The sequence below is a fragment of the Triturus cristatus genome, chromosome 3_1 (genome assembly GCF_964204655.1).
Source record: "Triturus cristatus chromosome 3_1, aTriCri1.1, whole genome shotgun sequence".
Taxonomy (NCBI): domain Eukaryota; kingdom Metazoa; phylum Chordata; class Amphibia; order Caudata; family Salamandridae; genus Triturus; species Triturus cristatus.
In genome coordinates this window covers 865,091,492-865,117,434 of record NC_140583.1, presented here as the reverse complement: position 1 = coordinate 865,117,434, position 25,943 = coordinate 865,091,492, and the positions used below count along the sequence as shown (strand labels likewise).

General features: G+C 42.3%; 1 protein-coding gene across 4 annotated transcripts in view; it reads left to right on the top strand.

The window, feature by feature from the left end:
* Nucleotides 1-25,943, top strand: part of DCAF17 (DDB1 and CUL4 associated factor 17) — a 443,011-nt gene that overhangs the window by 128,157 nt on the left and 288,911 nt on the right. For all 4 annotated transcript variants that reach the window (XR_014978925.1, XM_085645323.1, XM_085645321.1 and 1 more), the window contains exons 7-8: nt 11,192-11,281; nt 24,737-24,844. Coding sequence is in view for 3 of the 4 variants with exons in the window: in XM_085645323.1 (XP_085501449.1) it covers nt 11,192-11,281; nt 24,737-24,844 (198 nt within the window). In the remaining variant the exon portion in view is untranslated. The remainder of the gene's footprint in view (nt 1-11,191; nt 11,282-24,736; nt 24,845-25,943) is intronic.

Genomic DNA, 25,943 nt, shown 5'->3' with positions numbered 1-25,943 from the left:
ACCATTCAATTAATGACCCTGTTGCCTGCAAGATAACTGCACTTGTGACTGCATGTTTAGTAGTAAAATATAGTAATATTTGGCGTTTGGTGGAGTTATGACAACTTTGGCCCTGGTGCCACTGCACCTGCTGTGCCATTTAAATCAAGCCCCTTTCAACTGCAAGGTAACTGCAATTGTGACTGCCAGTTTAATAGTAAAATATAACAATATTTGGTGTTTAGAGGAGTTCTGATAACTTTTTGGCCCGGTGTCACAGAACCTGCTTCACAATTCAAATCATGATCCTAATGCCTGAAAGATAACTGCCTTTGTGACTGCCTGTTTATTTGTAAAATATAGCAATAATCACTGTCTACTGGGGGGCCTAGAGCTTTTGGTCCCAGTGCTACTGCACCTGCTGCACCATTGAAATGATGACCCTGTTGTCTGCAAGGTAATTGCACTTGTGCCTACCTGTTTAATTTAAAATGTTAGCAATAATCTGGGTTTAGTGTGTTCCTTTGAAGTTTTGGTCCCCTGTGCTACTGCACCGGCTGCAACATTCAAGTCAAGTCCCTTTTAACGCAAGGTAACTACAATTGTGACTGCCTGTTGAGTAGTTGCATAAAGCAATAGTTTGAGTTTAGAGGAGTTCCGACAACTTTTCGTCCTGGTACTACTGCACCTGCTGCACCTTTCAAATCTTGACCCTGTTGTCTGCAAGGTAATGGTGGCTGCCCATTCAGTAGTAAAATATCACATAGCTCTTGTATATTATTTTATTTTTAACATTTAATGTTTATTACAACATTTAGAATTAGATTATAATGTAATAAAATGCAAGCATTCTATTATACTGTTAGAAGCTGTCTGCCTTTTCTGTGGGGAGAGATCTTATCTTGACAGTGAATGGGCTTAAACAGAGTGAACAGCTTTCGTAGAAGTAGCTTAAATGCGTGCAGCCAGGGGCAGTTAAACAAAATAAAGTTCTCACTAAAGTGAATTAACACAGTAATTTGTGATGGGGGAACTGATAAGAGCCCCCTTTAATGATAGATTAAACACAAGAGATTTCACAAGCACAGCACAAGCGCATTGCAGGCGAAACCTAAAAAGATTACATGAAACAAGTCAATGGTGGAAGAAGAAGATCCGTTAGACTCAGCTAAAGTATTCCTTATATTTCACATAAACGAATAAATTGACTATTTAATCTGCAAGTCAGTAGGGAATAGAAACGGAACTCTTACCCTCAAAAGTTGATGTCCTGAACAAGGCTATTGCAAGTTGTTGGTCTTTGGAATATTACCACTGTCTGACCTCTTGTGATACTATTTCAGTCTAGACTGCTGACAACTTGACAATTTTAAAAAGCATTGCAATTACTTGCCAAATTCAATTGTAGAAGTGTTGGCATCTACGGATTCAACCCATAGAATTATTATACATTTTTATAGAAATCCGCCTCAAAGAGCATTTATTATTATTATAGCCTCATAGCCAGCTGCAGTGGCCTATGTCTACCATAAAAGATGACTGGTCTAGGTGGCTGTAGTGGACTATTAGACCAGTGGCGTAGCTAGAGCTTGTGGCGCCCGGGGCTATCCCTCAGATTGCCGCCCCGGTGCGGGGGGGGGGGGAGGAGAAAGGACAGCACGCACTTGAAAGAGGTCCGAGAGACACGTAGCATCGCCGCTAATAGTTACCTCGATCATGCAAGTTACATGCACATACATGACACGGTCCAAGGCTACACAGTTGAATACACCAGTGACCGGCAGTACAAAGGAGGACACACAGACTGCATGATCTATCTGGGGACTCAGAAAAACCACGTACGACATCTATCAGAAAGCTGCGTGAACGATTACCTGGTTATCACCTCAGCACAATGTAAACATGCACATACATGACACTGTTCGGGGATCCGTCATTTACAGCTGACAATAAATGACCAAATATCATGGTCCCCCCCATTAAAGCAGTGGGGACGTGCACAAACGTGATGTGCTCTAAGGACCCAGAGCCAACTTAACAGTGTCGAAGCTAAGGGTGGGCGTAGTTCGCGAAGTAGCACTTCGCGAAGCTACGCAAAGTGAAGTTCGCACTACGCGAGCTACGCGTAGCACTTCGCGAACTGCGAAGTAACATGTTCGCACTGTGCAAGATGTTGTTTTCAATGATTGCACAGTGCGGACAAGCAACCGGCACTGTGCAATCATTGAAAATGGCATCTTGCACAGTGCGAGCTGTAGTTTTCTGCTGCTCGAGTAGATTTTTCCTCGAGCTGCAGCTTTCTCAACGCAAACTGGTAGTTTCTCATCGCGAGCGGTCGCGAGCATACGCGACCCCTCGCAATGAGAAACCTGACCTTCTCGCGTTGGGAATCTCGCCGGGAGGTTTATTTTCCATGCTCGCGATCGCGAACAAGGAAAAAGTCTCGCCAGGATGTCATTTTGCTTGCTCGCGGTCGCCAACTTGACGTTGAGGACCGCGAGCAAGCAAAAAATGACCGCAGCACTTCGCAACACTACGCTACGCGTGTTCGCACTGTGCTACGTGCAGTTCGCGTAGCGCGAAGTAGCGCGAACTTCGCAAACTACGCGAGCGTAGCGTAGTGCTTCGCCCAGGCCTAGTCGAAGCCTGTAATTCTTTATCTTTCAAAAACAGCAAATTAATTATTCACAGGTAATGACTCACTGTGTGCCCTTAGAACTAAACGCAGCACAAAGGGGTCAGTCAGCTCCACAACCTTGCCAACACAGACCAGATACAAAGCCCTCTCTGGTGGCCCAATGGCAACAACCAGGGATCACGCCCTGTCATTACTTCTAAGCAGCAGCAACCAACTCCCTGGGACCCAAAGCCAGCTTGTAATAGTGCATCTCTCCTTAAGAGCAGCCTCAGCACACACATGGTGCACAGCCTACCCAGGGGGCCCAAAGCTAAAATATAGGGAGTGGAGACACATTGTCATCACAATCCTTAAACACAGCTGTAGGGGCCATGGGAATATGTTCAACCCTATCCAGGGACTCCGTGAATAATCAGAAGAAACAAGAAACATTACATTTTTCTGCAATTTTGTTTTCACATTACTTTCATGGTAACCAACAGTGTTAAAAGTCCGCAAAAACAGTAAAATCATAATAACGTGTCTAGTATGGAACGCCAAGGCTGTGTAACACACGTCCCTGTAACACACGTCTTCAGCTGCCTCCCAGACCCGAATGTAGGCATGGCAGAACCAAGGTCTGGAGAAAAATAACCACTTAAAAGAAGTCCGGATATGAAGTAAGTTATGTGTGCTTTTACGCATGTGTGTTTCAAAATGTCCACGGCTTAATCATTGGACAGTGGTAGCTTGCTACTACTGGTATCGCTCTACTCACAGACATCCGGGAATAAAGCCCTTCATCAGATCCCTTACGCATTTCAAAAGGTTCATAACCTTAGTGGACACAGACCTGGATGCGCCTAGACAACTGCTATCAAAATTTCACAGGCACTTTTGTAAAATGCGAGGCATTTTTACAAAAGTGTTGATATTGTGATTTTTTTTGCAATCATGACATCCTGAAGGGTTTGATTTACACCTTAAACAATAAGCATGCTAAATCTATTCATCGGTTTCTATGAAATGGTAAATGCAATTCATCCCGAAAGTTTCCAACAGTCAGTTTATGTGGCATTTAACCGTTTTTCTATGAAATCACATACAACCCTGTGGAGCAGGTAGGCACAGACTATGGCTGGTGCTTTGAAGAGACAGCCATTGTCACTTGGTGCTGTGTATCTGTGAAAGCATGCAGAACTTCCACAGATCTGACCCAGTGATGGCTCTCTGTGATCTCACTTCCAAGCAATCACCTGCTCGCACACAATCACCTGCTCACTCGCACGCAATCACCAGGCCTCGGGTCATCTACTGCATGCATTAGCTAGGCTGTGAAACAGTGGCGGTCTGTAGCCAATCAGTTCATGGACTGTCCAGTGCATCACACGTGAAAAACTATTTCAAGATGTTATGCACCTACCACATGTTTACTGCAGAATTTGTAACGTCATGCATATGGTTGCTAGATATCACAGCTCAACACTGACACACAGGCTCACCATAAACCCATGGCAAGTTTAATTCAAGAAACTAAAGAAGCTATAAACATATCACAAACACACCTTCCTTCACCCCCACTCAGTGGAGTGTGAACACGGAAGCACATTGGAGCAACTGTGCTTATAGCAGAACTCACAAAACTTGTGTACTTTGACATTTTTTTTTTTTGCATATTTATATAGCGCAAACTCGACCCGAAGGTATTAGAGCCAGGGCCGGCTTAAGTGCTGGTGGCGCCCTGTGCGACAATGTTTGTTGGCGCCCCCCCCCAATGACCACCTCCACCACCACAGGTATCTCTCGCTAGCACCCTTTAACAGTGACCAAGTCTCCATAACCACACTCTCTCAGATGCACTGAATTAGTTATAGCGCCACTCATACCAGTGTAGGGTGTCCGAGCACTTTACATCACACACACATTACACAGAGACAATCAATCATACGCGTGTAGATCAGTGTGTAGGAAATGTTACATAAGCCAAAGGACTAAAAGTGTAGGAGTCACATGTCATCCATAATGATAGGCAGTATAGTTTAAGAGTGCTTGGTGTGGAAAAGCACAAACTCCGAGGCGAAAATGAAACCGCATAGTTGGGAGTTTTCTTTAATAATAAGAATCGATTTCAAGCCAAATTAACCCTTTTTGCAACATTAATTAATGTTCTAATAATGTATACTTTGCAGTCTGTATGCAGTTCCAGGATGAAAGTTAATAGCTCACTATACTATATATTAGGACTTTAAGTTATAAATTGCAAGTAACAAAAGGATGTCTCTTTTGAAAGCAGTAACCTGCTGATCTGTTTACATCATACGTACTCTGTAATCTACTTGGTACACGTTCTTTGCAGCAGGAATACTAACCATCTGCACTAACTTCACCTAAATCAAAACCTCAACTATACAAAATGCGGATCTCTCGCCAGGAAGGTAATTAATCACACGAGTTATCTTGACATTTATGTGAGGCCTGGTAATTGCGGGGGTGGGGAGAAGAAATGCTGCAGCAGGTGCTTCAAAAGCATAATAAAACTCGACTCAAACACGGCGCCCCCAGGAAGCCAGCACCCGGTGTGGTGACCTCGAGGCTCGAACACCAAAGGCGGCAGTTTAGGCCGGCCGACGGACCACATCCTCTACCCTTAATCTAACATCACTTACTTGCGCCCGGCGTTCTGTATCTCCTCTCTGCTTGCAGCTCCGTCGGCCTGCCACTACCTCCGCCCGGATCGCTGTCAACCTTGCAAAAGCTCGTGTCCTGCGACGTCACGGGCCTATGCTGGGTGGTGACGGTGCGCATGCGCTTGCATTTCAAACAGGGCCGCGCGCGCGGCGCGGCACTGGTGGCCCGTTGCGGCGGCCTTTATAATTTATTTGGGGACACTGACTGACACTACTGTAACAGTAGTGTCAGTGTCCCCAAATAAATTATAAAGGCCGCCGCAACGGGCCACCAGTGCCGCGCGGCTGCCGCCCCAACAATAGTGCCGCCTGGGGCGGACCGCCCCCACCGCCCCCCCCTAGCTACGCGCCTGTATTAGACTATTAGAACATTTTGCACAATGATGTTGTAATGTCCTATTAAAATAATCCCTGCTGAGAGGCCCATGGAGTGTAACACGCACAGCGGCTCGGTGTCGTTCTTCTTCTATCACTCTGTGTCTTCTGCTGTCAATGAATAACGTTTGCTTCTGAGGACATGTATGGGACATGCATGGCCCTAGCAGCATCTAATATGAATTAATTTCAGTAGCAAACAATTGAGAGGATAAACACTCTATCTTATTTCTCTCCCTCTGCTTTCCCAAACTAATTTGATTCTCCAATTTGATGGGTCTGTTCTCAACAGGGACAGATGCCCTGAATTTGGACAACCCTATTGCTTCATTGTGGACTCTTAATTGACATATTTGGAGCACTCCCTTATTAGCGTGAGTGTCTTCCAAGTTCAAAAAATAATTTCCTACCTTTAAGGGCACTACACCTACAATGTCAAAGAGATTCCTGTCCTTATGAAGCCCCAATCAAATTATTTGTAAGGATTGAAGTGTTGACTTCCTATTGGATGTCCTCAACATACAATGAAATATGTGTTCTTATATTTTGATTACTATATCATCTGCCACCAAAACATCATTACTAATATATTTTCGACCTACATATTGGAAGCCCTTCATCATCATCTGTTTTTACTGTTGTTTTTATAAATCATTGAGACACATGAACATAGTGATGTGACATTACTTTGTTTTGCAATGCCTTCGATTTTTTGCAATACAATTTCGTTGACTGCATTGAATTGGCTCATTGTTTACATTGAATATGGTTCGGCCTTTTTTTAAAATATTTTGCTTCCTTGCTTATGATTCTATGGGTTTATGTAATTTTTCCACACTCCAATGTGAGATTTTTCCATAAGTTCTTTACAAATTACAGAAATGTTTCTTCTGAATGTATTCACTTCTGCTGAGCACCCAAGGTGATCTCCTTTCAACTACCTGCAATTTGACAGGTCAGAAGCAGAGGCATAGGTTTGGAGGCTTTGCCCTCCCTCTGTACATGACTCCCATATTCACTGCAGGACAGTGTGAGCAGAACGACAGCAATTACGTTTTCTTTTGAGTAACATGACTGCAGCCTCTCCCTTTTCACTCCTCTAAAATGGAGAAGCAGATGATGTAGATTAGACCATGGGGATGTTGACACAAGTGGAAATCATTGTTTACAACTTGCTTGACACTCCAGTGTTTTCTAAGGACCTCCTAACATTTCCATGAAAATTGCAACAGCTGTTAACAACTGTGCATTTTTACCTGTCCCCAGCCTGTACCCGGGGTCCCACAGCTGCTCCTTATGCCAAAACAAAACGTCAGAACAGAGTGGGTGTCCCACCTGCTAACCATTGCACCTCCAAACGTGTGTAGGGAATTACAGGATGATCATAAGGTGATGATCTACAATAACACTGCCCTTGTCAATACATGCTTGGAACCAGGAAAATACTAGATAGCAAAATCATATGGCATAAATAACAATGCCCATCTAGCTTGAAGGCTCTTTTGTCAAAATTGTCAAGCACTCTAAATTTCGATGATCTGTTTGGATTTCAGATGTTCCTCTTGTGTCCACTACATCCCATCTTAATGTCTACAAGTTCTCTTTAAAGTACCAAGTTGTTCCATTCAAACTCTGAACAAACGTGAGCCAGCTTAAAGATGAGATCCTCTTGTTTATCATCATCTTGATTGTATAACAGAACTGCTCTTAAGGCTCTTTCAGAGGTGTCTGTGCCCACAGTAAATTTCTTTGAAGTATTAGCATATCATACAATTGTTGCTAGGATGAACTGAAAGCACTTTCAGCTTGATTGTACCAGCAAAAACCTCTCCTTATATTTTCCTTTTTCAAAACATGAGTAAAGTCACAGCAAAATATTTTGAATTTATGATAAACATTTGTAAATCCAAGGAGACTGAGTCAGTCATTAGTAGGTGAATGCCACTCCAGAGTAGCTGAAACGGTTGTAAGATTCATGGAAAAACCAGAGGCATTCAATCTGATTTCAAGGTACTCATCTTCCTCCTTCTCAAACCCATACTTCGCAGGTTTGCAAGATAAATGATGTTGCGGAATTGTTGCTAATTTTGACATTGCATGTGCTTGACATTCCACAAGATTGTTTGAATACACTAAAATATCATCCAAATAGGGCAATACAAACTGATTTAAGCTATTAAAAAATATTGAATCCATAAAGCACTGACAGATGAAAAGACTACTGCACAACCCAAATGGCTTTACATAATAATAAAAATTTCCAAATAGGGTGGCAAAAAGCACTTGGCATCCTCCTTTAAACGCAACAGGCACCTCGTAAATCAAGTTTAGTAAAGACATGTTCTCCATGTATTTACTCCAGGATGTCTTTTATAGGTATCCATCCTTGATCGTGATCAGTTTAAAGACTTTTTAATCAATACAGGGTTGAAGAGCTTGATCTTTCCTAGGCACAAAGTACAAAGGTACCCTAGCAGGTGATGAAGGTGGTACAATTAAACCATTTTGGAACTTGCCTATAAATGAGCCATTAGCTTTTCCTTCTCTTTTTTAGTTAAGCAATAAATGTGCCCAAAAGGAACTACAGCACCAGGTTCAATTGGTATGGCACAATTATAATCCTTTTGAGGTAGAAGTGAAGAAACCTTAGGCTCAGAAAAAAACTGGAGATAAAGCATAGTTCTTCAGTGGCATTAAAGTAATGTTACTAACTATGAAATCGGATGTGGAGTATTTTATCTCATCACTTAAAGTCTAATAACTTCCAGAAGCATAACACAATTCATGACAAAATTGTGATGACAAAGATATTTTTGAGTTGACCAATTGAGAAAACAATTATGCTTTTTGACCAAGGTTTTCAGAAAATTACAGTATAATTGGGAGAGGCTATAATGTCAAAAGACAGCATTTCTGTTTGATCTGCAAATTTGACTTGTAAAGGAAACGAGGCCCCTTGCATCAGACCTGAAGTTAATGGCGAGCCATCAACAGTTCGTATCACTTCAGGAGTCGTCTTAACACCCTCAGAAATGTTATTTTTAATGGCCTGGTCTTTATTGATAAACATTCCTTCTTCTGTCTCATAACAATTGGTTGAATGATCAAATTATTATAATTATGATTCATAGAAGATCTAATACAAGGAAGGCAATCCTCTCCTCTCTTCCTCTCAGGACAGTATTGAGTTCTTCCAGCATTCTCTTGAGACCTGGTGCAACTTTGAAGGGAAGGCACAAGCACCCTGGAAGCTTGAATTAATTTGTGTTACCATGTTCTTGCTCGTTACTTCCGTCCCTCTAACAAAGAATTCTCTTGTTGCAAGGTGGAGTGATCCTCTTTACGCAAATCAATACACATCAGTTTGGGATCCGGTAAGAGTACTTCAGCAATATGCTTCCAAGGAACACATTTCTTTGTCCCTAAGTGCCCATCCAACATGTGAACACACCTCTTTACAGCTTCACACTCCTGAGTGAAACTGAAGTGAAGATCATGTTCTAGTTTGATACTCTGGATTGAACAGATCAAAATGTGTAACAAACCTAGCATGCGGGAATTTAATGAAACAAGAGGAAAGGTCACCAAATGCAAACAGTTTGACTAGAGAACTGGAATGGCATTTTGACTAGATGTGTGTATATTTAGGGGTTCACTTTTTATTCAACATGTGTGAGACTATAGGGTAGTAGAGGGAGATTTTCACTAAGAAACTGCATAGCATAACTGAGTGACAGGGCCACATGCATCTATGTGACAGGTATTAGATGTATGTTGCATATGTTCTATGTGCCTACCTGGAACCACACAGCTGCTGTAGGTTTCTCTTCCTGCCTCTAAGGCTCGATGTACTGTCACCCCCCAGCTAATACCTCTTTGCTGATTTGATGTCTCTGGATCTTTTGTGTGTCTACCACAATCTACTGCACTTCTCCCGAAGCATCTGCTCCAGTGCAAAATCTCAACAGTGCTCAAGGGAAGCATACAATACAGCTGCCAGTGATGTAACCTTGGTGTGCATTAGGGAAGCTTTTACTGCTGCTGCCTGGGCTGTATCTTTTCTCTGGATGTAAGGAAAGCGTTATATGGATGTTGTATTATTCTAGGTAGGTGAGGGCTCTGCAGGGTCAAAGACTATTGATCCAGTCAAGGAGTGATTGGTGGGATAGCTGTGTTCTGAGAACGGAAGTGGACTGCTATGTGCCATGGTGCGGTGTTTTTTTCATAGGTATGTTTCAACTTTTTCCAAAAGTGGAGCATGGTTTAGTGGTCATTAAGGATAATGTAATGTTGCTTCAGATCTTAGGTGGGTAGCTGTACAAGGTCTATTACCTTGTGTTTCTTTCTCCTTTTTTGCACTTCTTATACAGTCTGATGATGTCCTGGCTGTGGGTATGCTAATAGTCATCAGAGGTGTTGACCTTGTCAGCTGGATAGGTGGGGGTGCTGGTCACGAGGACCTTTTAGATGATGCAGCTGGTTTTGAAGATGGTGCAAGCGTGGTCATGTTTGTCTTTGTTGAGGCTTGATGCAGCTTGTAGTATGTCCTTGTAGATGGCAGTGTGAAGTCTGGGAGGCCATGAAATGGGGCATTTCCACCATCCACATGCAGGTGACCAAGGGCTTGGATAGCAGTTCTGAAGTCATTTTCTGGGAGGAACAGTCTGCCTTTCTTTAGTAAAGAAAGGTGGTATAAAAAAATTACGTGTTTTTGACGATGAGCTCTTTGAGTGTGAGGTCGGTTTTGAGTGAATTCGAGAGGTGTGGTATTGGGCAAGAATTGTGATTCAGATCCATCAAGGTTCATGATGGCAAGCCAGGTTTGGACTAGTTATAGCGAGTTGCTTTGGTGAGGAGCAGGAATTCTGACTTGGTGAGTTTGAGCCTGAGATAGGTGCTGAAAATCCAGGTCTAGATGTTCAGGCAGCGTTTGAGGCATTGAATATCTGGAGCGGAGGAGGCTGACATGAATCGTGCATGTTGTTGGGGATATTTGTGAATTATGATGCTGTTATTGGTGAATAGATTCTCGATGGGCTCCATGTAGAGGTTACATTTTGTGTGTGGGGGGCCCTGTGGGAGTCGACAGATGATACCCATGTGAATTAAATGGTGTCATTTCGATAGGCAGGAGGAGAGCTAGCAAAGAACCCTACCAGTAAATCCCATTCAAGACTTCATGGTGTGGGTGAGGTTGGGACAGCCAATGGTGTTGTGGGTGACAGAAAAGTCCAGCAGCATCAGGAGACAGTGGTCGTCTGTTGTGATTTTCCCCACTGCTGCCCGCGCAGTATGTTTTCTCTGTGTACGCTTTGGAATCTGACACGGCTGATGTCTGTGTTCTAGCTATTCTCTGGTTTGGGGAACCTTTCCCTCCTGCTGCCCATGCTGTACTTTTGATGCATGTTAGTGAAACATAGAAAAATCTTTTCACCATGCAGAAGCCAAAATGATTGCCTTAATCAATACATTTTCATAAGTACTGATGGCTTTGCAAGTAATAAGCACAATATCTCTCTTCCTTCTCACCTAGATAGTCAGCTCACAGTCAGTGCTCCTGTACCTTGCTGTATTCAGAATTATGCCACTTTCACTGATGGGGATGCTGGAGATTAACAAGGAGGTAAGATGAAGAGTTGTCCATGTTTACTCTGAGCATCTGCGCATGATGACAGTCAAGGACAGTGCTCATGCATGTTTTGGATTAGTTTGCTGGCATTATACACTGCCCATGTGTTGAGCTGCTGAGGACTCCAGTTCTGTTGCGTCAGCGATCCTTCTGCTCATCCTGAATTCACTTTTTAGTGGCTTTTTAATATTCTTCTCTGCTGCCTAATAATGAGCATTTGCATGAGAGTAATTGCGTCATTTCTCATTGTTTACTGATCAAACGTGTTTTGTGTTTTAGACGGCACTTGTCTCACAGATGGGTTGGATCTCAGAAGAGTCTGTTATTTAACTTGTCTGTCTGTGCAGTGCTTTTCTGCTTGTTTTTAATACACAGTGAAAAGCATTGCATTTAACTGGCAAGCACTTTACTGGAGCTAATTTCAATTAATTAACTACAATTCAAATGTTGTTACTCATTTGTCCTTGTAATATTCAGGAAGCATGCCATTAGGTATCAGTACAAAGACTTGTCGAATAGGAGGTAACCCATCCAAATGAAAGGGCCTCTCTTCGGCTAGTGTTTGCCCCTTGCAACTGCTCCTCCGCATTCGAGTTGCTGTCTTATACTTAGTGAGGAAGGTGATTCTCTGAAATTAAACATTCCTCTTTCTGACTCTTGAACATGAAACACTAACTGCTTACATGCCTGTCTTTATAGACTTTCGCATGCTTGTCAACATATTAGTGCGATAGCTGAGTTTTGATATCTGCTCATGCTGAAACATATCGACTATTCAGGACAGAGCAAGAATTTCTTGACTTATGCAACAGTATCAGGGGGTTTTAGGATGGAATTGGGAAGTCTCTGGATCAGCTGACTGCCTATCTCTAGGTGCCTGCAAACCATTCATTACCTGTTATACTTAATATCTGAATGAATGTAGTGCATTTTCGGTACCCATCGATGTGTCATTCGAGATTCCAAATCTTTATTTAGAATAGGAAATCTTTGAGGACTGGAAGTGAACTGTTCCATTCTGAGGGTGTGAGTGCAGCGGGGCAAATGAATGCAGCCTGAGTGATTGAATCAGGAGCTAGCGTCATAGATCCCACCTACATTGTACTGGAAGACATCGTCCCCAAAGATTTCCCATTCTAAATAAAGATTTGGAATCTCGAATGACACAGTGAGGAGATATAAGGAACAACCATGTTACCCTCTCAATGTAATTGCTTATGTAGTAAGAAGTTCCTGGATTAGGACACGATCCATAATCGTTAAGAAAACAGCGAATTGCAGCAAAGGATAATTTCCTGATCTCTTCATCAGGATTTTTCTCATCGCACCTCTACTAGTGGGATTATGAACACAAAGTGGATGGCCCTGAGGAAGGTGGACATTAATTAAACAGAATCCACCGAAACGTATGTTGGCTATATGCACCCCTGGCTGATGGCCACACCATGGATGGATAAATTAGAACTCCACCATATAGTGTAGCAGCACGCTTATTCAAGCCAGGTGGCGAAAGATAGGTTGATAGTGTGTATGTTTGATTGGTTTGAGTGATGGTAGAATGGAGTGAGAGGTGCGTTATGATTTGGTTTCCCTTTATAATGTTTTTTTCTTATGATGGGGAAAAGATAAAATTATCACAATATTGAAAGTACAATCTTGTGCAACCAAATTACAACTATCAAATGTGCTGTCATTATGTTTGTCATGCTCTATTTGTATGTATGTAAAAACACCGTTGTTTCACTTTATTTACAAAAATGATGGAGTATCATGTTTTATATTTCAAAAAATGTACAACAAAACAAAAATATCAATGTGATCTATTAAAAAAAAGTATATATTTTGAACTAAATATTTAAATGAAAAAAGAACATGTTTTGAATCAAATCAACAACAAGAAACTATGTAGTAGGTTTTGATGTGCACAACATAGGACGCGCTTTGAGAGGTTGTAGAGCCACAATGAAATTACTATAGGTCGAATGGGAGGTTTTTTTTGCCTTTTTTGCGTTGGTTTTCCCCTTCTCCCAGACCTAGAAGTACATATAGGGGGTACCTCATTACAGATATACATACTATAGCAGAGTCAGCACCATAAGAGGGAGAAGTGATCCAAGTGATTCCCTAACCAGTTATACCTACAAAAAAGAAAACCTATGGTCAAAAGTTTCAAAGAATGAGAAAGCAAGTGAGTACTTTTACTGGTGAAAAGGAATCCCATCAGCCACCAGGGTAGCAACCCACATCATCTGGGATCCAGTGGCCCTTGCTGTGCTCTCCTGATAGAACAAGGCAACAGCTTTAGTGGGCAACCAGAATCTTACTCACGGTATAAGATATAGTATCTACCGTAGTGCAAAGAAGATGTGGTTTATTCATTAATGGTGGTGAAAAAAACAGTGCAGTGAAAAATGTGAATATTAAAATAATCTACTGAAACAGATATATTACTTTATTGGTTCTGTTTGAGTGACGAAAATAAAACCAGTGCAAGAGCTGTTTTGAAAAAATAACTGCTCACGTCCAGTTGGAAAACAGGTCTACATGTTTCAGCCTATGGATTATGTGGAAATCCGGCTTTCGTCAGGACCTAAGAACTTTTGCTACTGCTATTTGATAATGTGTAATCCCAAACATGTGAAAAAACACAGAGAGTGGAAATTATACTACTTGGGTTGCGGAGTATATCTTTCAACACTCTTTTCTGACTTTTTCAGGAGTGTTCGTCCATTTCCCGTCTTTATACGGTGTCGCTCCTCTCCTCACCAGGCATCCGCTCTGGGAAATGAGGCCCCGCTCTGTCCGTTGGTACCCCAATCTTTGGTTGAGCAGGCGTACACACCTTAGTATGATCGACCCTGACCAAGCGAATTTGTACTTAAAAGAAATTACTCAGCTAACACCAAGCTCATTCTCCATATAATAGACAAGTTAAGAATATCGAACAAGGTGGCGCTTTTGCTCTTCATTGAGATAGGAAAGTATTCGATAGAGTTCATTGCCCTTCCTGTTGGAGGCCAATAAGGATTATGTCTTTGGCCCAAAGTTCAGAATGCAGGTTTTCAGCAGCTACAGAGACCCCTACGCCAAAATTGGGGATAACAATGACTGCTCAGAAACATTCAATATTAGGAGAGGCACGTCCTGTTAGTGCTTTTATGGAGCCCCTATCCATTAAGGTGTGCAACAATGAGGAAATCAAAGGTGTGTCAATGGGAAAACTCAAACATAAGATCTGTGTTTGCAGATAACATTATAGTAGTCCTTACAGACCCAACAACCTGGTGCTGGTTTTTTTGGGTGAACTAAGAGACTTTATAATCAATATCCAGAACTCACAGATCCTCATCTTATCCACACCTGCTGATCGAAAGGAGCTTCTGCAGCCCAGGCTTACCCTATAATGGGCTTAAGAGAAAATTGAATACCTGGGAATAAAGATTTCCCCCTACCTTGCGAAGATGTTGCATGTGAATGACAGCAGATTAAATAATACAGAAATATATCCAGTCTTGGCATATGGGGGGATTGTCCTGGATAGGCAAGGTAGTGGCAGCTGAAATGACAGTGTTACCTAGATTCCTTTACCCAGTACACATACTGCTTATTTCGCTGCTAAACAGTGTGCTCAAGAAAATACAAGCGGCTCTGCTTCACAGTAGAGTGGTATAGATTAGTAAGCGAAAAAAAATTGGTCCTTCGCAGGTCAATCAATAGCATTGGTACACATCTGGAAAATCCTCTGGTAGCTGAATACGATTAGAGCATGCTGCCGCTAGTCCTACACTGTGAGCCACGCTTACAACACAGGACATTATAATGACATGGATTTATCCACCGCCTCATCCCCTATCACTTCCTTCATTGGTAAGCCCGATTTTACGGCAGCTCTGGAAAAAGCAAGGTTTGCTCCATGGCAAGAGTCGGGTTGAGTAACGTTAGGGGACTTCTTTGATCATGAGGAAATACAATTATATGAGCACATGAAGATAGGCTACGGGGTACCAGAAAAAGAGAGTTTACGCTACACACAGGTAAGACCTTGGCTCACACATAAGTTCAGGGGTCAGCCCACCTGTGACACCTTTTGATAAATGGTTAATTACCACATCAGATGATAAACATATCATACCTGAAATACACAAGTTCCTGACATGCATGCATAGGAAATAAATTGCCAGACCTAAAAAGATGGGAGGCTGAAATCGGGAGGCAACTGTCCACAAAAGATTTGTTCAAGGCACATTAGATGGCAAAAGGGATAGCATCAAGTACGGCTCTGAGAACAGTGGTAGTGATTGTAACCTGCTGGTGCTATACACCAAAAAGATTGTACTCTTGGTACAAGGCTAGAAAAGGTGAGTGCTGGCGGCCTTCTGCTCCACCTGTTTTATAACTTTCCTCTGGCAGAAGTTCAAAAGAAGGAGGTCCTGGAGAATGTGAACCACATTAGTAATCTGAAGCGGGCCCAACAAGACCTGATATCCCTTTAGGTAGTCAATTTGGTAATACTAGAATATTGGGTTGAGGTATAGGTGCATTCCTATTGCATGGGTATGGCCCACTTTCCACAAAGGAGTACATTTAAGTATGCATAAAGCAGCAACTTTGTTAAATCATAAGAACAATGTAAAATAAGATGACAATATAAATTAGACAGGTTCAATAAACACATTATCTTTATTTTCTTATATCTTGTTTGTATTTTGTTCTTCATCATAATACTGAAGACGGGACAGCCAACACTTGTTTTGCCCTTTGGCACACAGGCCTAGCGATTTCTCAAGGTTAATTGACAGAAATCACTGTATCAGCCGGAATATGGTTTGTATAATGAATCATTAGTCAGAGTTCAGGAGAGGTTATGGCTGTAACAGTAGTCTCCATTTGTCTTTAAATAGTTCAAGTCAATTATTCCTGGCTGTTGATTAAAGGGTAATTATACTCTTGTGAAATGAACTAATACTGGGCGGATACGAATGGTAGCATTCAAATAATGTCTAAAAAGTGAAAGTGGATCGAGTGCCAAAGTCATACGTGGCAGCCCGGAGGCAAGTATCATTCATGTTGGGAGAGCCGTCATCTGGCGAAGGGCAGCCAGTCAGCCTAGCTGTAGCATTAGCTGCAGTGTGTGCTGGCACATGACCACGTCAGTCTCCCAGGAGCACCATGGTCCACAGCCTCATCTGGGTTAATACTAAATGAAGGCTCCTGGCCATTAAAATATTCCTTCACCAACTGCTGACTTTCTCTCTCTGTCAGCCTGTGAGAGATGCCTCAGTTTCTTAGCCAGTGGGTAACGCCCATTGAGTTAATCTTACAGTGACTTAAATAAAAAAATTGCAGCTTTTTTCAGTTAGTAAGCAGACATGAATACAGTGTAGTTAGACAAGAGGTCTTGAAGAAAGTCTTTTTTGGCTTCAGAGTCTCTTAATCCCCTGCAGAATCACAAATGCTCATAAAAGGAAATCTTTGGTTTGGTTTTCAAGGTCCTGGGGTTTGAAAGTTGATGGCCTTACTTACTGTGTTGGCAGCCTGCTTCTTGTTGTTGTCACATAGAGGCAGAAAAGAAATGAGGCTAAAGAGGTGCCATATAAGGTGGTGTAGCTTCTCAGTTATGTGAAAAAAGACTTATCTTTCCAGGTTGGATGTGAGAAAAATGGCCTGTTGCGCTATGATGGTTTAATAATGTCTCTTTGTAAAGAGATACTAGCTTTTGCATTTGTGGATCGTAGTTTAGGTCTTTTCCAAAACCTTTTATAAAACTTTTTTTCCTTTTTGAATAATACACAAATACAACTTGGGCCAAGAAAAGTTGCATGTCCTAACAAACTACAGGGACTGAATTTGTCCATTCATAACTCACAGCAATTCAGTGGATTTTAAAACACTTGAAATGGTTACGGCACATGGGGCACTCTTTGTGTATCAAGCGTCATACATCACTCACCTCCACCCCTCCACTTGACACTGTGCAATTGAGGGATGATCAACATTTCAACAGCAACAAGCAGTATCGCATAGCCCTAAAGGCGCTGAGTGAAATTATCACCAGTTGCATGCTTAAATTGATGCATACATGGCCTCGGCTAGGAGCTTAGTGTAACGATTGTGAAGAATGGTTACATGTTTGTGCGTTCCACCGAGGCTGCGTTGGTGGGAGTGGCCAGTTCCTCAACATCTCAGCCCAGACTGGACAGTCATCCTCGACCTTATCAATTATGACCTCCCGCATGAGTCTTTCCTCTGCAAGAGCCCACTTCAGCATATCCTTATTCCATGCCTGAGTGGTAGGGCCTGTGGTGGACAACCATTGGATAGCAGTCCTTCTCTTTGCCAAGACTAAACCCGGAAATGCAAACTTATATTGAATTTGCCATTTTTATGGCATATGGATAATAGTTAGGAGACAGTATCTAAGAGAAACCTCTAATTGGATACTTGTCACCTCACTTAGCAGCTGAACAATACATCTCCAATATAATGCTGTATATTTGTGTAGCTCCAACTTATTTGCAAAAAGAATGCGCTCCCTACGTCACATCTGGGGAACTCATCCAAGTTAACTGGGTAAATTCTGCTTAATCCTATAAGTGACAGGTAAGTGTGATGCAGCTTGTAGAAATGAACAAGCTTAAAGCGAGTGTTGTCAAACACCTCCTTGACTAGTGTACATACTCTATTGTTTCCCACTCTGCCAGTGGCTCCAAGAGATCCCTTTTCCAGTTCAATGTTGCGAGCATCTCTACTTTGAGTCTATCTTGTTTTAAGGCCACATACAGACGCAATACGAGTCATCAGGAAGATCCCATATCTAATAGCGCCTCTCACATGTTTGTAACTCCCGATGTGTCCGGGAAGCATGTCTAGATTCACTGGCTGTCTTGGTCAACATGGTAATTTGTAAAAACTGGCCCGAACCAACCCAAAAGCTCTCTTGAGTTTCTGGGAAGGTGATTGCATTCCCCCTCCCTCCATGCCATCACAGACATGCATTTACCAGTTTTCAAAAAGGGTTGAAACAACCACAAACGTAGCTGTCTGGAGAAGGGAAGGTCTGTGCATGACATTCTTAATTGTAATCTCCTATACCCATGCCACCTGCTGTACCATGTATGGGTACTGATTTTCCTCACGTGATGCTGCCAATAAGCACAATTCTAAATCAGGGAGACAGTCCCCCTTCAACTGTATCAAGTTTTAGGATGCCCAATGAGACGCTGCTTCACTTTCCAGCCCATATCAGGGAAATTAACAGTTTGTAGAGCTTTTAAGCACAACCCAGGAATTTAGGGCCAAACACCAATTTTGAGAGTACTGCCCACACCTTCTAGCCTATCGTATCAAATGCCTTTTTGATCCAAAGCACCCAATTTCACTTTGTTGTCTGAGCCCACATTTTCTGCTCCCCATCGTAATGGCAGGTGACACACAAGGTGTTCGACAGATGTGACGCTTTTTGTATTTCCTAGGGATACCCCATAATAGAAGTATTTCTCCTGTGAGAATTGTGTAGAAGTGAATTTTATGGTTACCCTGTGTGAGATATTGACAGGTTTTCGTTCTTTTTTATTCCTGGTCCTGAGGAGGCCTTAAAGATTTAAAGGCCGACACATGTTGACTTTCTAGATAAGAGGAGCCCCATAAAATATATCAAAAGACTACTAGTACAATCATATTGGGAACTGAAAAGGTGCCTGTGCACTCTACTGCATGTACTCAGTGCTGACCTCTAGGTGGAATAACATCAGAACTTTTTTGATGTGACCACCTCTTTGCAAAATAAGAAGGAATTAAGGAGGAACTATATATGCTTTAAACAAAAGAGGAATGAATATGAAGATATAACTCACTTAAAAAATATGTGTGTTTAGATTTAAGTTGTATTATGTTACTGTATGTAACTGTATGTAAATACATTTAATGTATTTGTATTGTCAGATGGTTGTCTAAATCAGAGGCCTTAACATTTTTAAAAAAACCTCCAAATTAGCAATACAAAATGCAATTGTGTATATGAGGGCAGGGTTTTAGAGATTTTTAAATATTTTTGAATAAAATTCATGATCCAGTGAAAATTGATGGTTTCACTGTCGATTCTTTAAGTGGTATATTTGTTGACCCTACGACTACTGCAGTTTTTTGTATTCTTGTTTGATTGCCTAGGTCTTGTAGGGTTTATGGGCACCCCCACCCCTTTCCCCATCTTTTTTATATATACTCTGGTCACACTGAGGGCAGGTCTGCAAGCGGATAAAGGAATAGTGTATTGTGCTGATATCTAGGGCCTGTAGTCATCTGCTGCAGATAATTCTCCCAGGAGAGCAAGTCTTCCCGGTGCTCCCCATTGGGCTCTCTTCAGCAGGCCTGATTAAGCTGGCTCTGTGCACTGGGCTCTTAACCAGGGCAAGCAAAGCTTCCACTCTCAACCGTGGGCCTCGCTCTCCATGTCCTACAGTCTGACTGATCGCAAAGTGGGCCACAGTCCCTCTCACTGATGCCCAACAGCCAGCGGCATGTCTTGTTTTCTATGGGAGTCTTTTTGTTTCCTCAGGGAGCTGTTCAGGGTTCTGCATGTGCCTTGCCTCAGTGCCTCGAGCTGGCCGTCATATTGTGCAGGACGCTTGTCTCTGGGCCGCCTGTTGTCTGAAGGAGAGCAGCGGCTCTCTGTGGCTCCTATTTTGTATGCTCACTGTTTGCCCAATAATTCGGTGATGAAATGGCTGTCACCAAGATGTTTGAGTTAGCTGTAGGAAAGCAGGATTCCATAAGATGTAACAAAGGCTAGCCTTTGCCTAAAGCGTGTTGTCGGCTATCTTGTTTGTCCACACCTCCGTCTTTTACAATACTTAACTTATCAGTGGTGTCCCCTTTACGAAAGTGGCCCTCTTATCACTGCTTTTTCGCAGGAAAAAATATATGAACTTGGAAGCCAGTTTGAGAGTTGATTCTAAGTCCAAGACAAGAGGTCAGCCAGTGGGAGGAAATTTATTTTTAAGCAGTCTGGATTATGCTGTTTGAAGAAATCTGCTTCTTACTTACTTATCTACCCTGTTGAGAACATCTCCGTTTTCAGAAACTGAAAAAACTTTTTGGGGGAAGCTCTTTCTACCATTGAGGAGATGTAATACCTCTTCTCTGTAAGTCTCTCCAGAGAGTCTCTGGCCCTTCCACTGTCAGCTTGTTTGAAGAGTGTCATTATTGGGAGGCATTGGAGCTTAACGCCTCCCCTTCTTCACTGGTTAAATTTTGAAAAAGACATCATTCTGTACTCTCAGTTTTTGCCAGATCTTTATGCACCACTTTCTCAAAGAGGGTAAATTCTGCAGGGACACATGGGCCCGGTAAGAAAGTGGAATGCGTCTGTAATCCTATTGTGTTTTCAAATGTATGAAATTGTTTTTCCTGAAACAATTACTTTGACTGAGCCTCAACTTGCAAATCCTATGTCGTAGTTGGTGCATATCTTAACCCTTTAGTACCTGCAACTCCATAGCCATCTATTTATATTTGGTTACATTAACAGCAAGCAAGGATTATGAATCTGACTTTTGCATCTCTGTGAGGTTTGTCCTCAAGGTCTGCACCAGCTACTTATTCTGCCTCAAAACAGATGGCTCTGTCTCTGGCAGTGATTTGCTCCCATTTGATTTTGCTCCTTAAGTATCCTTTTTTTGTGAAAACTCTGATTGGTAAGTTCCTCTTCCCTGCACCTCTTCAATGAGTCTTTCTTAGACCCAATACTTGTAGTGTGTAACAAGCCCTTTTCTCCTCATGCAGTTAGTCTTCGATTGGATCAGATATGCACCTGGAAAACCCAGGTTTTCTGTCCACCTGCTGCCGGAAACCATGTGGTGAAAACTTGGTCATCAAAACTGAATCTCAGTGAATTCTCAAATACTCCTCTTGATTGGAATTACAAATGCATCAATGCAAATTGATGAGAGGTATTTTTAGGAATTTATCCCGGACACATATTTAATTATTTTGCACAATTGATCAGAAACAAACAAGATGCAGCCATATTTGACGAGCTGGCCTTTATGATGCAGACTTCATGGCCAGACCATGGGGACTGGCATAGTTCTTAGGCAGCACACACTGAGGGCATTCATCAGACTTCTCATAGGGCATCCAGGTAAATTGTATGGACATACCATTCAATTGCGCATAGCTTTTTGTGTGAAGCGAATTCTGTGCTAGAGGGCATTAAGCAGTGCTTATGTGCCATAGCACATTTGCTGGGTCTTGCATCCCCAGCCGAACAGTTTCATGAGCAATATTGGCGATTCTGTGGCTATTCAAGAGGCCAGCTTTTCACAAGAGGCAGAGGCAGTCCAACAACCACAGTACTTTTTTCATGGCTTCAGAAGACCATTTGTGGCCAAAGATAGACCGCAGCAGCTGGAGTCTAATCTTGCTTCTCCCAAGCTCATGCCACACCAACTGCTGCAATACAGTCATGCATGCACAAGCATTCAGTACTAAAGGTGCATCTCTCATCATGCAGAGAATTGGGAGGCCATTATGTTGGACCTTTGGGTCCACCAAATTGTGGAGAATGCTTATGATGTTAATTTTCAAGACACCCCCACGCATTGTTCGAGTTCAATGGTTTCTTCCGCCCATGCCTATTTTCTTTCCAGGGGATTGTTAATGTACTGATCAATGGGACTATCGTGCTGAATGGAGAAAGATCAACATTTTTAATCATACTCCTTTTTTGGTCCTCGAGAAGATCGGGGTATTTTGGCCTATTGCAGATCTTTGAGTGCTCAGAACTTAAAAAATCTCTCTTGCTGAGGTCCTTCTAGCTTTGGACTCTGGGGTGTGGATGCTGTCCTTGAATTTTTAGGATGTGTATTTTCACATCCTGTTCGTGGAGTCCGCAAGACAATTCTGTGATTTCTTTTGGTGGGGTCCACTCACTGCCAGTTTGCAGTGCTCCCCTTCTGCCTTACATCAGTACATGAATTCTGAGAAGGTCCTGTCAATGGTTGCGGCTCATATCCACAGGTCATGGATACATGGTTTCTCCTGCCAAGATGTCTGGCTGACGAAGGTGGTCTCCCCAGAGCGGGTATCATACCTCCTCCAGAGTATGATCTGTTTCCTTTAGTTTCCTTGCAGGGAGTGGTGGCTGGCACATTCCGTGTGAGGTGGCATTTTGGCATCACGTAGTTTGACCAATTCCCCTGATTCCTCAGGTTCTGAGGGCAGAGAGACAGGACCAAGTGTGGGTGATCTTGATTCCATTCGTATAGGCACGGATGGTCTGGTTCTCAGAGATGTTGCTACTCAGTCTTGGCCGTCCTCTTCTTCTCATAAATAGTCTTCTATTGCAGCTGGGGGCAAAGTGCTTCATCCGACCATTCACAGCCTCCATCTTTGTGCATTGAGATTAAGCAAGGTAATTTGATTTCTTTCAGTTAGTCTTCTAAGGTTGTAGACATTATTCTTGCTTCATGCTCTTTGCTTCTTATACAGATAGGAGTATTCTAGTCTGTGTTTTGTTATTCTGGTGAGGAATTATACCCGCTTACGGCACGGTTGTCTGACATTTTGCACTTTGCATTTTCATTGGCCTGGCAAGACTTTACTGTGGGCATGCTAAAGGTTATCTGTCGTCCAACTGAGATGCTACTAGTCCAACGAGAGGAGGGTGATCAGTCTATACCAATAGGAGAGTGTGGGGTCCCGGCACGATTCTGATATCTTCACAACTTGTGCTTCCCGCAGGGATGGGGGAAGGGAGCCCACTTCCCTTGTCACTTGGAACACCTGCAGAAGGCTCAGTGTCAGGGAGGACACGTATGCCGTATAAAATACAAGGGGTAGGCCCTCGGGACCTGGTGACAAGCAGCTGGGCAGGATTCTGATCGCCTCTCTAATTTCTTCTTTTGTGATGGGGCCCTCAATAGCCATTCAGCGGTTTCTAGACATCTGGGGCAGCTGGATATATTCCACGGAGCAGAAATATGCTGACGATGCTATGGTGGTCTCTGAGACATTAAGTAAGGAGCAGTACAAGCAGAAGGCCGCACTAATCTCCTCCTGGGTCTGGTGCAGTGTACTTGCATGGTCGCAAATTCTATGGATAGGAGTCCCTAGGGAACAGGGTGTAGCCAGTCGGGCCAAGAACCTGCCAGGGAAGTCCTCCTCTGTGTGCGCACAAGCTATGTAGGTTGCCCAGTGTAAGCAGTGGACACATTCCAACAGAGTTGCTTGCATCTTCCTCGCTGCATCCAATTCCCTTCTGCGCGCCAGGTCCATCAGGCGCTTCATGGGGCCCAAGCTGCCCTCCATCTCATTCAGTTGGTGTTCAAGTGTTAGATGTGGGCCAACCAGGGGCATAATGCACGCCCCATGGAGCAAGGCCTCCCATTCTATAAGGTTAGAGGAAGCAGGACCCTCATTGTGTGCGAATTAAAAAGTGATTGTGTTGTGTATGGTGGGCTTGAATGCCGAATCCACCAGCCACTGGGGTTATTCACATGTGGGGACAGGGCTAGGCACTCTCCCCCAATCCACGTCCATGTGCAGGAAGTTGTGGTACTTAGATCATAACCTACCATTTAAAGAAGTTACAAAAAAGAACACAAAAATGAATGGCTTCTGAATATTGTGCAAAATAACGATACCATATGCGTCCTAGACCCTGTATTCAAATATCAAAACATTCCCATCTATACTGACTTGGTAAGGAAGTTCACACAATCCAGCGAAAGTCCCTGGAGCTCAAAAGAAGAAGATTAATTTCTGCTACTTTTGAAACAAGTGCTCAAAACATGTGTTTGGGACAATACCGAAACTATAAAGAGCAACCTTAGTGTTAGGGAACGAAAAGAAATGGCACAGTGCTAATATTACATACTGTGGCAAGGTCATCTGGGGCCTGGGCGTGTGTGATACATTTTCAGATTGTATATCATCACTTGCCAACTGTGAAAAACATGGGAAATGCAAACGTTCATAGCGAAAAAGGACCTCTACCAGGGCCTGCAATTAGCACTGCCTGCTTTCTTCAAATGTTTGGCCTCATTAAAAAAACACAGGCTTCACGTAGGTTGGACACGGTGGCCATTCTTGCTTGCTCAGTGTTAGAGTGATAGTAATCCATTTTCCAAAGCCTGTTTTAATTTTCATTGCAGTGATTTATCCGTCCTTGAGCCACTGCATATATCTCAAAACAGGGACCTCTTGTCACATGTCACATTGTTTCTTGTTTCGAGGATCACACCTAAATATGTGCAGTTATAAAACCATTTAAATTTATGAGTGTCAGTAATTAATAAAAGTGGTGAAAACTTTTCAGTGTTGGAAAGTCTTTTATATGTACCCTAGACACGGTTATTAACTCGTTTAATTGAATGCGTATTATGTTTTTGGATTATGAGAAAAGTATTTTTCCTTTTGTGTCCTTACTGTATTTTGCATTCATTTATCTAGATTTTTGGAACAAACGTGAGTGATGCAACTGTTTCTCATGGAATGCTGATTGTCATGTATAATGTTGGTTTGGTGAAACTTTATAGCTTTCAGTGGATCCTTAAGCAGGTAAATATATATAAATTACATTTTAAATTTGTTTCAAAACCTTACAGGGAGTGGTATGTTTTCACAAAGTTTATTCAAAAATAAAAGTGAATTTCTATTTTTTCTTTTATTAGCTGCTTTGGACAGTTTTGTTAACTGTCTTTCTATGTTTACATATGACATCCTACAGATCTATTGAAACTCTTGCTTTTGTAGTTGTACTTTTTATCCTAAACCCCCCTTCCATACATTCTACTGGAAACCAAGAAGTTACACAAATTATGGTAAATGATGGATTGTGTGTGAAAATGAAATACATGTTATTGACTTATATGAAGTCCTTCTCATTAGGTGACAACCTTTTCAGTCGGAAATCGAACACTTTCTGAATTGCTAATTTTAAATAAACTGTAAAAAATGTAAGGTTCTTTAGGAAAGAGACAGGGAATCCAAATTGACTAAATAAACCCTTTTACGGGAGACTCTAGCACACAGGTTGAAGGTTCTGTCTAAAAGAATAATCAGATTTTTAAAATGCTCAAACGTATTGATGGGTGGTGACTCTACATATCCCTGCTGACCCTAGTTTTGAATTCTCATTGCTGGTGTTGTGTTCATCAAAGTGAGCATTCTCTAAAGCCCTGAATCCTGAAAATCCCAATGAAGTGAGTTTTCAGTAGAGGTCAGGGAAAAGGATGTGAGGATACAAACTGTGCTCTGCGAAAGACGCCATTATGTGAATGCATTACCACTCTGTGTCTGAGTGGCCTGTCTAAGTATGCTCTTTGTGAGTATGTTCTATGTGCCTGTTTACTTCTTTGTCCTGTGTGTTTATTTGTCATGTGGGTTTATTTATTTAAAGTTTACTGCATGGTGGATCAGGTCATTTTGACGTCCACTCAATCTGCAGCAAAGTGACTATTTGTTTATCCTGTGTCTTCCTCTACCCTTTGTGTCATCTGTGTGTATGTGTGTGTAGATGCTTTCTGTGGGTGTCCAATGCATGTGTCTTGTGAGTGTGCATGTTGGCTGGTATTTTTGTGTGCCTGCATTTTGTGTCCATATGTGAAGAAAGTAATTGTGATGACAATGACTTCTAACGATGTGTTTCTCCTACAGT